Raw genomic sequence first — 13,087 nt, 5'->3', positions numbered from 1 at the left:
TTCTTATGGCTTAAGATAATTTAAGCTAGCCTCAAGATAAAATTTTCCTACAAGATCGAGTTGTAGGTACCAGGCAGGGGTGAAATCAACTTAACTTTGCTGCAGGTTCGGTAGCAATGTGAGCACAGGTGTGCGTTTCACTCACACGCACCACCTCCACGCATGCGCAGGATCTTCCACGCATGCACAGGACCTTGCATCAAAAAATGGATGTGATGACATCTGAGCCTACTAGTGAGTGTACCTGCAAAGGTAAGTGAATAGCAATGGGGGAGGGGGAATCTGTTGTGCCATGCGATTTAGATTATCTAGAAAGCAGGAAATCCTGCTTTCTAGCTAATATAAATCATGCATCACAGCCAATAGTTGGAAATACCAGTTTGCCCGAACCGGTATCTTTTTTTTTTTTTTTACTACCAGTTTGGGCGAACCGGTCTGAAGCAGTAGCATTTCCCCCCTGGTACCAGGTAACACTATTTTGGTCAATTTTAAAATCAGTTTCCTTTTTTATGAATAGTTTCTAAAGTTGGGCTGGTTTCAGACTATCTTCCTTTTACAATTACAAAGGGTGATAAAGATTTCCAAATAACTCAGTCACTTACTAGCCCATTGCAAGTACTGATCGCTGCTGTTCCACTCCTGGAGTCAGAATCCATGACCGTCCCAAGAAGGTGACATGACGTGGCTACGCTTGGCGTGATCTTAGCACCAAGATAGTTGCCATAGCGCTTTTCCAGAACATAATTATTGGACAGTAGCTCTCGGTGAAGAGTTAAGTCGAAGAAGAGATCCTTGTTTTTGTGCCTAATTTTATAATATGCTTTACTGTCCCTTCTCCTGGAGTCTCTTTTCTCTCTGATGTTTGAAGCATGGAGATGTAAATGGTAGGAGAGAAAACGTCCATCTCCATCAACTCTTTCTGGGCCAACCACTTGATAATCTTGCAGCGCTTTAACAAATTGATCTAGGGAATAAAAAAAAGAGGGTCAAAACATAGCTTTTTAAAAAAGTGATCACTATTAATATTAGAGTTGGATATATTTACAGTGTATAACATTATGCCATTATTCCCATGCAAAATTCAACGTCTGAACCAGGGGTGGGTTCCTGCCAGCATTACTACCGGTTCGGCACCCAAAAGTTTTGTTCTTACGCATTTGCACCTAAAAAGGGTCTGCGCATATGCAAAACATTTAAAAAGGGGAAAAATACATTTTTTTTCAGTGAAGATTCTTCTGTTCATGTGCAGAGCAGAAAATCAAATCTATCAACCAAGAATAGAACTGGTTCGGGCACGTGTCCGGCCGAGTTACTACCTACTCAGCCAAACCGGGCCGAACTGGTAGGAACCCACCTCTGGTCTGAACCATTGAAGCACTTTTGAGACATTGTGTTTATATCCTGCTTAAAATATATCTATTGAAATAAATTAATTATGATTTGATTTCAATAGGTCGATGGTAAATGAGATCTTTCTCCTCAGCATACCTAATAACAGCCATGTGGCAGCTCCTAAGAGAGATTAGTTAACTGTGAGGCAAGATCGTTGTTGCTTTTAAATGCCCAGCATTTTCAGAAACTCTTAGTTTATTATCGGTCTATGAATCAAGGAAGGATTCAGATGAACTTTATCAGCTGTAGCACCGTACAGGAGGAAGGTTCAAAAACTATCCACATGGTGCTTAGAAAACAACCTGCACCTAAACATCAGCAAGACAAAGGAGATGGCGTTAGACTTCCGGAAGAAGGCAGAGGAACCTGCCCCACTTTACATCGAGGGGGGCTGTGTGGAGAGAGTTTCCTCCCTTAAATTCCTTGGAGTCCATCTCAGTGAAGATCTCACCTGGAAAATCAACATGACCCAGGTGGCCAGAAAGACCCAACAGAGACTCCACTTCCTTAGAGTCTTGGAACACAACTGATGACCTCCTTTTACTGGTCCACAATAGAAAAGTGTCCTCACTCATTGCATTACGGTATGGTGTGCTGCCTTGACAGCCGTGGATAGAAAGGCATTACAGAGGGTGGTCAGCACAGCACAAAACATTGTGGGCTGTCCCTTGATCCCACTAGATGACATCGCTAGGGGTCACTGCAGTGGTGGGATACGACTGGTACGCCCCGATACGGGAGTACCGGTGCCTGCTGGGAGCACCAGGTACCATTCCGGTACGATGCTTCGGAGGGCCCACCCGCTCGCCCGCACTCCTTACTGGTATTTGAGCTGATCGGGGCTTTTGCACATGCACACAGAGCGTACGGCGCCTGTGTGACGCTCCGTTGAGCAGCTGGAACATTGCGGGTGATAAGTACGCATGTGCACACTGCACGCATGCTGCGCATGTCCACATGATGGACGCTGGGCCCCGTTGCAGTGTACGAATTGCAACGGGATCCGGAATCCACCACTGGGTCGCTGCCTTAGGAGAGTGAGGAAAATCCTCAGGGACGACTCATACCCTGGTCAGCCCTTCTTTATTCTCCTATCATCTGGAAGGAGATATAGAAGCATAGGCAGCCGCACAAACAGGCTGAAGAACAGTTTTTATCCGTCAGACTCCTGAATGAAAAATAACCTTACACCAACATAGTACGATTGGCTTGCGAGGCCAGCGCGACGTGCAATAAGTTCACATGGTGCAATAGGACTGGGTGTTTGTTAGCAGGATTCACTGTGCTAGGGATTTTTATTTGTCTTCCACCATGAGTTGTATTGTGTTGGGGGTGCGGGTACATGAAGGGAGGCTCAGCCAATCTCATTGTACACATGTTGTACTCTAACAATAAAGGTTTGAACTGAATTGGAACATCCTGTCCCCTCCGAGTAGGGTTTGCCCCCACCCTCCTATCCTTCCAAAGGGCCTGAAGACCTGGCTCTCCTAGTTGGCCTAGGAACCAAATGGGGGAGTTCCACACTAGAGGTGGCTATTGGACTACGCTAATTAGCTGACCTCACTTGGGTTTCCTGCTCTCGTTCCATCCATCTTCTTTAATTTCATATTATTGTATAAGAGCTGTGATGGTGCAGGTGGTTAGAATGCAGTACTGCAGGCTAATTCTGCCAACTGCCACCAGTTCGATTCTGACCAGCTCAAGGTTGACTGAGCCTTCTCTCCTTCCAAGGTTGGTAAAATGACGACCCAAATTGTTGGGGGCAATAGGCTGACTCTGTAAACCGCTTAGAGAGGGCTGTAAAAGCACTGAAAAGTGGTATATAACAATTTGCTATTGTTATTTCCATGTTTTATTTTTGTTTCATTCCTTTGCTCTTCTTATGTTTACATGTTTTATCTTTTTTTCCCTTGTATTATTGTTGTAAGCTGCCCAGAATAGCCTCATGGTGAGATGTGATATGGGCAGCAAATAAATTTAGCAAGTAGATAAATACATAAATTATGGATCTAATCAATATCATAAAGATTAGCTTTTTATACTTTAATTTTAGCAGTTTCCTCATTGTCTGGAATTCATCTCTAGGAAATATTTCATTCTTTAAGGTCAGCTAACCTCATCTTATGATCCTCCAGATAATATTAGAGCTACAGCTTCCAGAATTTCTAGCCAACATATCTGGAGGACGAGCCAAGCTTTGTAATAGTTTGTGTTTTACTTTCTACTTTAATGCTTTTTAATTGGCATAATGAATTCTTAAAACTGTTTTTATTTTCTGCGTTACCTAAAGGACAATGTAAATAACACATAGGACAAGATGAACCTTATGGGGTCATCATGAGAATATTTTGTTTCTGTTTCATTTCAAATATATAAATAATATATTTTCATGAAGTTCAGCTTGTCCTCATCAAGTCATTTTGTTCTGATGAATTCCATCTAAAATTATTCTTTGCACAATTTCCTCTTATGTAGTTCATGCTATTTTTCCAACAAATGGCAGCACCTAGTTGACCTTGAATAATCTCACTAATGTAATCAGGGTTCTATCTGAATAATATTTCAGTGAGAGACTACTGTGAAAGTCCAGAACTAGACTGAGAAATACAAAGAAACATTCAAAAAAAGGCAGTGACTTAGTGTTGCCAGAGAAATCACCACGGGTTGAGTTCAGATCACACAGGAATACTGATGCGAAGTAGCCCTAAACCTTTTTTAGCTGAGATATTCTTAAATCATCTTGAGTACTTACTATCCGAACTAAAATAAATGGAGGAAGGAATCTCTCCTTCCGCTTTCTTACTTCTAGTCCACTTTCAAATACATGTTGAAATCAGTGAATGAGAGATACACCAAATCCTACATCTATATGATTGTAAGACTTCTGAGGCTAGTAAACAGAATGCTATGTGTATTAATAGTAAATTATGAACAGATCTAATCTGTATATTAAGGGGCGCGGTGGCTCAGTGGTTAAAACACTGAGTTTGTCGATCAGAAAAGTCAGCAGTTCAACGGTTCGAATCCCTAGCACTGTGTAACGGAATGAATTCCCTTTACTTGTCCCAGCTTCTGCCAACCTAGCAGTTTGAAAGTATGTAAAAATGCATGTAGAAAAATAGGGACCACCTTTGGTGGGAAGGTAAAGCGTTCCGTGTGCTTTCAGCATTTAGTCATGCTGGCCACATGACCACGGAGACCACGGAGCACTGGCTCTTTGGCTTTGAAATGGAGATGAGCACCGCCTCCTAGAGTTGGGAACAACTAGCACATATGTGCAAGGGGAACCTTTCCCTTTAATCTGTATGTATTGGTATTGCACAATACAACATACTGTAGATATATAAAAAACAGATATACTTTCCTTCTCCGTCCTTAGGAACTACTTGGAGCATCATTATCTGATACCTTCCAGTAGAAACTGCTGGCCCCAAAGACTCAAGGACCAGATATTGATAATAATGATGATTTCCACTCTTCTAGGTGCAGCCCAGAAGTTAATGCAGCTTTTCAAATATGTTGGTTGTTTGCAACTGCCACCATTTCCAGCCAGTGGCATGCCATTCTTTTTGGGAATTTTGGCAATTATAGTCCCAATCCCTTCTTAGAGGCAGCAGGGTTGGCAAAAGTTGGAGTAAGCTAGTTATAGATTAGTTCCCTCAATTAGACATACATCTAAAGCATTCATGCATTCTAGCAGAACATTCAGGTGCAACTGAATATCTTTGTTCTAAGGGATCATAATTTGTGTGTAATTTGTACTGTATAAAGTCTGCTTTCTCTTCTAAGACTCCCCTATATAAAAGCTGCTAAATGAGACATTTGTTAAGTGATGTTTGCCCCATTTTATGGTTTTTCTTGCCATAGTTGTTAACATTTAATAACAGTAATAACATGGTTATTACATGAATATTCTTTCCCCATTGACTTTGCTTGTCAGGTCACAAAAGGTGATCACATGATCCCGTCATAACAAGGACCCAGTTGCCATGTGTCTGTATTTTGATCCCATGACCCTGTGGATGTGACAAAGTGAGAAAAACAGTCATTAGCCGCCTTTTTAGTCACAGCTTAGGAACCTTGGTGGCAAAGTGGTTAGAATGTAGTATTGTGGGCTAATTCTGGCAGCAGTTCAATCCTGAGTGGCTCATGGTTGACCCAGCCTTCCAGCCTTCCATAAAATGAGGACCCAGATTGTTGGGGAAAATATGCTGACTCTATAAACTGTTTAGAGAGGGCTTTAAAGCACTGTGATGTGGTATATGTCTAAGTGTTATTGCTATTTTCAGTGCTTTTTAACTTGTAACCGTCACTAAACGAACTGTTATAAATCAAGGATTACCTGTACGAAAGAAATGGAGTAGTACTTGCAGATGAGTCTTTAACAGAATCAAATCCATTACAATGTGCAAGCACCTGACTGTCAAACATGCTGTTCAAATTGTACAATCAACAGCTGTGAAAATATTAACCAACCCCATCGGTATTATTTAAGTGCAAGTCCCAGGACGTGCAAATTTGGGGGGGGGGGGGGGAGGTCAGGTCAAAACAATTCCTTATTCATGCAAAATCAATGGCTATGAACAATAAACAGCTCTCGGGTCCCTTTGCTGGATTTGTGCAGCTTATAGACCTGTCATAATAAAACTGTTTCTGGGAAGACAAAGGCCCTTTTTCTTCATTATTACTTTTTTTTCTTGAGTCAAATGCTTTTTAAAAAAATTGACGGATGAATCAACTGCTCAAACTCAGTCCGAGTTTGGGAGACTGCAACCGGAAAAACAGAGTTGTTCAAAATCCCATTCAGAGTGGTTTCTGGGGCGAAGCTGATTTTTCTAGGCAAATGATCATCAATGAGCCATTTTTTTTCTTTTGTCATTGCAGCTTGGAAGAGACAAGGTCACCAGTTAACTGGCTGCAAGGAGGATGGGCAATAATAATTGCAATTTCGACCAAGCTCCAATTTTGTAGGAGGGGAGATGATTTGTGAATGTCTCTGCGGTTTAAAATCTTCTGCAACGTTTCTGCCTCCATTAAGGAGCTGCGGTGGGCAGTGATTGGGATTTTTTTTCCCCAGAAGACGCATTTTACATAGGATATACAATAAATCCAGAAATAAATTCCAAAGAGCTTGGATCAATTCACAGGAGGAGAAACTTTAGCGACTTACTTGCTGAGGGGGGGTCCTTTGTTTTGCAAACTTAAGATCCAGAGCGCAGGAAATGTGGAAGGAAGAGAGATGCCCCATTTTCCTCCGCTTTAAGGCAGCGATTGTCATTTTAAAACAAAAACAAAAAAATACAAAAAGCTACTGACCTTGCTTCTGGTCTGGGAAGACAAATCTCCCGGGTGGAGGAGTCCTAGCATAGCACAATCCCTGGATATTAAGGAGGTGAACCCAAAAGGAAAAGTTTGCAATCCAAGTTCTTAGGGTACATGGCATGTTTTGGATGTAGGAAACCCAAACGGTCTTTTCTTTATTTAAAAATGACTAAGTAGTAAGGGGGGAGGAGGAGGGAAGCACCCAGTCACATTGTATGGTGAAGGACGGTAAAAATTAATGTTTAAAGAAAAAAAAGTGGCGGGGGGAAGGAAGAGGAGAAGAATCTGTTCTTAATGAGAAAAGACGGGGCTGGTTTTTGTTGGTTTTTCCCCCCTGGCAGGAGGAGTGATTAGAAGTCTTGGTGTCTGATTTCGGGGGAGAAGGAGGGTCTAAGAGGCAGCTGGTAAGGAGTCCTTTTTCATACACATGTGGCAGAATGCAAGGCTGCTGGACCAAAAAAGGAAAAGACGCCCGCCCACCCTATTTCAGCTCCTCTTCTAGGGCAGGAATGTCCAACCTTGGCAACTTTAAGACCGGTGGACTTCAACTCCCACAATTCCCCAGCCAGAACTCCTCAGCCAGAATTCTGGGAGTTGAAGTCCACAACTTTTACATCGGCCAAGGTTGGGCGCGCGTTTTAGGGACTGTTTCCTCCTGGCTAAAATCCAAAGCATCACAGAAACGCAGAGTTAGGAGGGCTGCGGAGTTTCTTCAGTTCGGCTTAAAAGTATCCAGAATGAATATCAAGCCAGCCCTCACAAAGGGTGCCTGGTTTCACGGCCAAATTGCTGTCCTTGCTAGGATACTTTTCCTAACCAGAAAAACAAATGGCTACCAACCTGCCTTCCATTGAGGACCTGTACACTGCACGAATCAAAAAGAGGGCTGTGAAAATATCTACAGACCCCTCACATCCTGGATATAAATTGTTTCAACTCCTACCCTCAAAACGACGCTATAGAGCACTACAGATCAAGACAACTAGGCACAAGGAGTTTTTTTCTCCTTAATGCCATCACTCTGCTAAACAAATAATTCCCTCAACACTGTCATATTACCTACTAAGACTAAAGTAGAATAAAATATGGATTAAAAATATAAGAATGAAGACATGGCATAAAAGAGACAATTAGAAGTTTGCTTTAAAAGGAAATGTCATCAGCCTCTAACCACAAGATGTTCTAGCCAACGTCCCTATGTCAAAAGTCCAAACCACAAGGTTCAGATAAAGTTCATTAATGACACATAGTCCATACCTGTAATAAAAGGAGAAGTAAGACCCTCATCTACTTATAAGGCTTTTCCCCCAAAATAACCAATAAAAAATGAGTTAAGTATTTCCGTGTTGCGATGCTTTTGAGAATGTATAAGAATGCGTGCTTTGATGATGAAGGGTGTTCAGAATTTGCAATGTTAGTCATTTCGCTAACTTTCTGAACCTGGCTGCCAAATAAACTTTTCCTATATCCTGAGAAGTCATTTTCTGCAATAAGACTATTACTATTATTCTTCTCTTCCTTCCTAGTACCTGTCTCTTCCCACTCATGATAATAACCATGTTGCTTATGTTGGAAGAAATGTCCTTCTGGGTTCAGTTCCAAGTGGGGGAAAAGACCCTGGAGACATGGAGGCTGCTTGGAAATATGGTTTTAATGGTGGACAGGATCCCATGGCTTGAGCTTCTGAACAGAAAAGGGGGAACACATGCTATGTGTTGGGTGAATAAGAGAGTGAGAAGGGCTGAGAGTTCCTGGCTTTATATTCTCTATTTGGCCCCACCTCTCTGATTCCTCTTTTTTGTGCAAGAAATGCATTCTGATTGGTTGTCAGACTCCCATAGGGCCATGCAGGGGCAACTCTTTAGGTTGTGCTTTGAGTCAAGTTTGGTTGAGCATTGCTTCTTCCCAGGTGCCCTGTAGTGAGATGGGTAAAAGGGCTAATACTATCATGCCTTAATCTCATCACCCTGGAGCTGAAGGGGGAGATCTTTGTTATGTAGAATAGACTGGTTTGGGCATTTTAATGGTTCGTTAAAAAAAGTGGGGGCTATAAGAGTGAGTTTGTTTCCTGCCTCAAAACATGTTTCTCCATTTCGGATCCAGAGAAATATAATATTCTCCCTTTTCCATATTCCCTAGGATGTTTCATTTTTCTAGAAGATGGGTGCGTTTTAACTTACTACACTTGTATATTTACAATTTATATTGTTTCATTTGTTTCCTAGTATAATTTGATCGCTTATTAGTAACCTATGCCTATCACCAGGTGTTGTATCTTATGATTCTTGATGAAGGTATTCTATTTTATTTTTAGGTACACCGACAGCATATGCACCAAAGACAAATTTCTTGTGTGTCCAATCACACTTGGCCAACAAAGAATTGTTTGGAAATGTTTGGAAATGTTTATTCCATTTGTATGCCGCCCTATTCCCGAGGGACGCAGAGCGGCTAACAAACAAAGGTCGGGGGGGGGGAATACAAAACACTGACAAAAGACAAAACAAGTTAAAAACAAAGCAAGAGTCACAACAATTCAAGTGGGGCTGGGAACTCATCAGCCCCAGGCCTGCCGGAACAGCCAGGTCTTAATGGCTTTGCGGAAAGCCTGAAGGGTGGTGAGGGTCCGGATCTCCATGGGGAGATCGTTCCAGAGGGCCGGAGCAGCCACAGAGAAGGCCCTCCCCCAAGGGGTCGACAGCCGACATTGGCTAGCAGATGGTATTCAGAGGAGGCCTAATCTGTGGGATCTAATTGGTCGTAGGGAGGTAATTGGCAGGAGGCGGTCTCTCAAGTACCCAGGTCCAATACCATGTAGGGCTTTAAAAGTAATTCTATTCTTTGACCAAAATATTCCTTCTATTAACTTATTTATTCTGTACTCAAGAAAAGTCGTGGACTGTGGAGTTCTGGATGCTTTTAGTGCTTGGATGTTTTGCTTGCAGACATGTATTTGTATTTATTTCAATTTTATACCACTTTCATTATTTTTTTAATAAATGACTCAAGGTGGCAAAAAAGGGGGTCCTTTCTTCTCATATTTTCTCCACAACAACAGCCCTGTGAGATGGGTTGGGCTCAGAGAGAGTGACTGGCCCAAAGTCACCCAGCAGACTCTCATGCCCAAGGTGGTCTCCTGGTGATTGGCTCAAAGTCACCCAGCCATTTTTTATGCCTAAAGCAGGACTAGAATTCAGAGTTTCCTGGCTTCTAGTCTGCTGCCTTACAACTAGACAAAGTTGGCTGATTTCATTACCCAAGAGCCGAGGTGGGGCAGTGGTTAGGGTGCAGTACTGCAGGCCACTTCAGCTGACTGTTATCTGCAGTTCAGCGGTTCTAATCTCACCGGCTCAAGATTGACTCAGCCTTCCATCCTTCCGAGGTGGGTGAAATGAGGACCCAGACTGTGGGGGCGATATGCTGACTCTGTAAACCGCTTAGAGAGGGCTGAAAGCCCTATGAAGCGGTATATAAGTCTAACTGCTATTGCTATTGCTAACATTAACATCAGTGTGAGTTTACTTGCCAATTGATATGCAGTAGGTTACCCTGCCAGGGTTTTGGAGGGGGGAGGGGATAGTTTCCTCCTTGGGTTCTTAATTACTGTATTGTTTTCTGCCTGATTATTTATCTAGTCCCTCTTTATTGGAATGTGAGCTGCTGAAGGTGATGCTTTGTAGTCTTTTGGGCTTTTTCCTGGTTTGGTTTTGTCTTTTTTAAAATTTTGTGTACATGTGATTTATCTCTATGTGCCTGTTGATGGCTGTCTTATCTGAATTCCAAGCTATCAGGAATTCTCAGTGATGGCAAACTTTTTAGATACCAAGTGCCCAAACTGTGGGTGTGCGCATTCCCAAACTGAAAGGTGTGAGCACGTGCATGCACGGATATGTGCACACACACACATGCGTGGACATGTGCATGCTCAGCAGAGACCAGAAAACCAGCTGGCTGGTGGGAGGCGTGGCATCCCAACACTGGCAGCGTGGCAAGAGGTAAGATCTTTTTCTTTTGTGAGCTTCTGTTTCATCATTTGCAGGGAAACCGAAGTTCACGAAAGAAATGCCACAGAGATCTGACCTGTGGCGATGGTCCATGTGCCAGCAGAGAGCGCTCTGCATGCCACCACTGGCACGCCTGCCATAGGTTCGCCATCACGGCTCTAATATTTTTGGATTTGACCTTGTCTAAGATGCTAACCGTTTTGCAATTGAAATCCTGGTGAGTTTAGCCATGTGTTGTGAGATTAATATGTTTTTGTCATTCAAACAAGTTAGATAGTTACGCTTCCTGTTGAAACCCATTGGTGAACTTGTGTTCATTGTAATTCAATAGAGAGTAGTGTGGTTGAATCTCCAGCTAGGAGATTCCACAGGAGTGAAAAGACTGATGAGCTAGGAGTCTTTGCAGGGAAGGAAGTGACAGAGGCCAGACACCCCCACCATACCCCAAATTCCTGTAGCCTTTATCTGCCTGTTCCCGAGAGTCTGGTGAGTTTCTTGTAAGTAGGTAAGCAACAATAAAGATGCTATTTTGAACAGCTTGCTGTGTTGTTCTGGTTCTTTGCACCTGGCAAAACCTATCACTCTTAGTTTCTCAGTGCGAGATATTTTGCAAATCTCACCACAGATATGTTAATCATCAATAGTTAATGATAAGTTAAAGGTTCCCCTCGCGCATATGTGCTAGTGGTTCCCGACTCTAGGGGCGGTATTCATCTCAGTTTCAAAGCCAAAGAGCCAGCGCTGTCTGAAGATGTCTCCGTGGTCATGTGGCCCTCATGACTAAATGCTGAAGGCACATGGAACGCTGTTACCTTCCCACCAAAGGTGGTTCCTATTTTTCTCCTTGCATTTTTACATGCTTCCGAACTGCTAGGTTGGCAGAAGCTGGGACAAGTAATGGGAGCTCACTCCGTTATGCGGTGCTAGGGATTTGAAGCAATGAATTGCCGACCTTTCTGATCGACAAGCTCAGCATCTTAGCCACTGAGCCACCGCGTCCCTCAGTTAATTATGGTGATCCCTAAACAGAAGAATAATCAAAGGTGAAACTCGCCCTCTTCCTTGTTATAGTTAAGGAGGAGATTTAGGATATATGGCTTTAAACTTCTGGGACTTAATGGATTTTAAAAGATAGACTGAACAATACATTAAATTTTAGGAATATATGTTACTTAGAAGCCCTATATGTGAATGGGCTATATAATCTGAACACAAATAGATCAGAGTAAAGCAAAAAGTTTGAAAGTGTACTGCAATTCAATGAAACTTTGACTTCACCAACCGTTGAAGAAGACTAATTTTCCAGTGATTAAATTAAATCGCTTTGAAAACTTTCAAACTTCACAAACTTTTATTTCTTTTCTGGTCCTTCTGGGATTGTTACAGATGATGCACCAGGGCGCAACTTCACTTCCATATATGGAAAATGCGGTTGAGTTAATGGATTGTTGAATTCTCTGATAACGACGTTAGTAGACAGTCTTTAAAATGCTTCTCTGGGTTTCATTTTCTCAGGCCTCAGCTTTGCTGTCTTGTGTGAATGTGATGCCCCATTTCTATGCTGGCCTAGCCCGTGGCACGACAAAAGCGCGCTGGTCAAAATTGCGGCGATAAAATCGCGGCGCTAAAGCCGCGACATCATCACCGCGTGTCATCACCACCACGACAACAGCGCGGCAACAGAAGGGCGCTTTAAAATGGCCGACTTTTTTTTCTGGTCCTTCTGGGATTGTTACAGATGATGCACCAGGGCAGAAAGCCGACTTCAATTAAGGTAAGCGTTAGGATTAGGTTTAGGGGTTTGTTTTAGGGTTAGGGTTAGGTTTAGGGTTAGGGTTAGGGTTAGGGTTAGGGTTAGCGTTAGGTTTAGGCTTAGGTTTAGGGTTAGGTTTAGGGTACTGAGTGCTTGGGAATGCGCGATTTTCCCCTCCGCGATTATGTCATTGCGTTAGGCTCGCGTTTTTCCCTAGCACTTAGAACGGCGCGAATTAGTCTTCGCGCTTATGTCTCCGCGCAGAAGGGCTTCGCGGATTTGTGGTGGAACCGGCCTAGCCAACTCATTTAGATTACATTCAGTGCGGTCCTCGGCACGCTGACTATAAACTCAGAACTCACCAGACCAAACTTTGCCAGTATGCTTTGAATAGACTAGAGTAGACTAGAATTATATCGAATTGAATTGAATTGAATTCTTTATTGGCCAAGTGTGATTGGACACACAAGGAATTTGTCTTTGGTGCATATGCTCTCAGTGTACGCAAAAGAAAAGATACATTCATCAAGAATCATAACGTACAACAATTAATGATAGTCATAGCAGTGGTGGGTTGCAGGCTGTACGCCCCGGTACGGGCATACCAGAGCCTGCC

The 13,087-nt window shown here is 42.8% G+C and overlaps 1 protein-coding gene across 1 annotated transcript in view; it reads right to left on the bottom strand.

Annotated features, from left to right (window-relative positions):
• Positions 1–6,918, bottom strand: part of ADAMTS12 (ADAM metallopeptidase with thrombospondin type 1 motif 12) — a 202,623-nt gene extending 195,705 nt beyond the window's left edge. The window contains exons 1-2 of the mRNA XM_032213898.1: positions 6,709–6,918; positions 603–964 (exon numbers count right to left, since the gene is read on the bottom strand). Coding sequence (XP_032069789.1) covers positions 603–964; positions 6,709–6,835 — 489 coding nt within the window. The 5' untranslated portion in view covers positions 6,836–6,918. The remainder of the gene's footprint in view (positions 1–602; positions 965–6,708) is intronic.
• Between the last annotated feature and the right edge of the window lie 6,169 nt (positions 6,919–13,087).

This window comes from Thamnophis elegans, chromosome 3 (assembly GCF_009769535.1).
Source record: "Thamnophis elegans isolate rThaEle1 chromosome 3, rThaEle1.pri, whole genome shotgun sequence".
Taxonomy (NCBI): Eukaryota; Metazoa; Chordata; class Lepidosauria; order Squamata; family Colubridae; genus Thamnophis; species Thamnophis elegans.
This window is presented reverse-complemented; position numbering and strand designations above follow the sequence as displayed.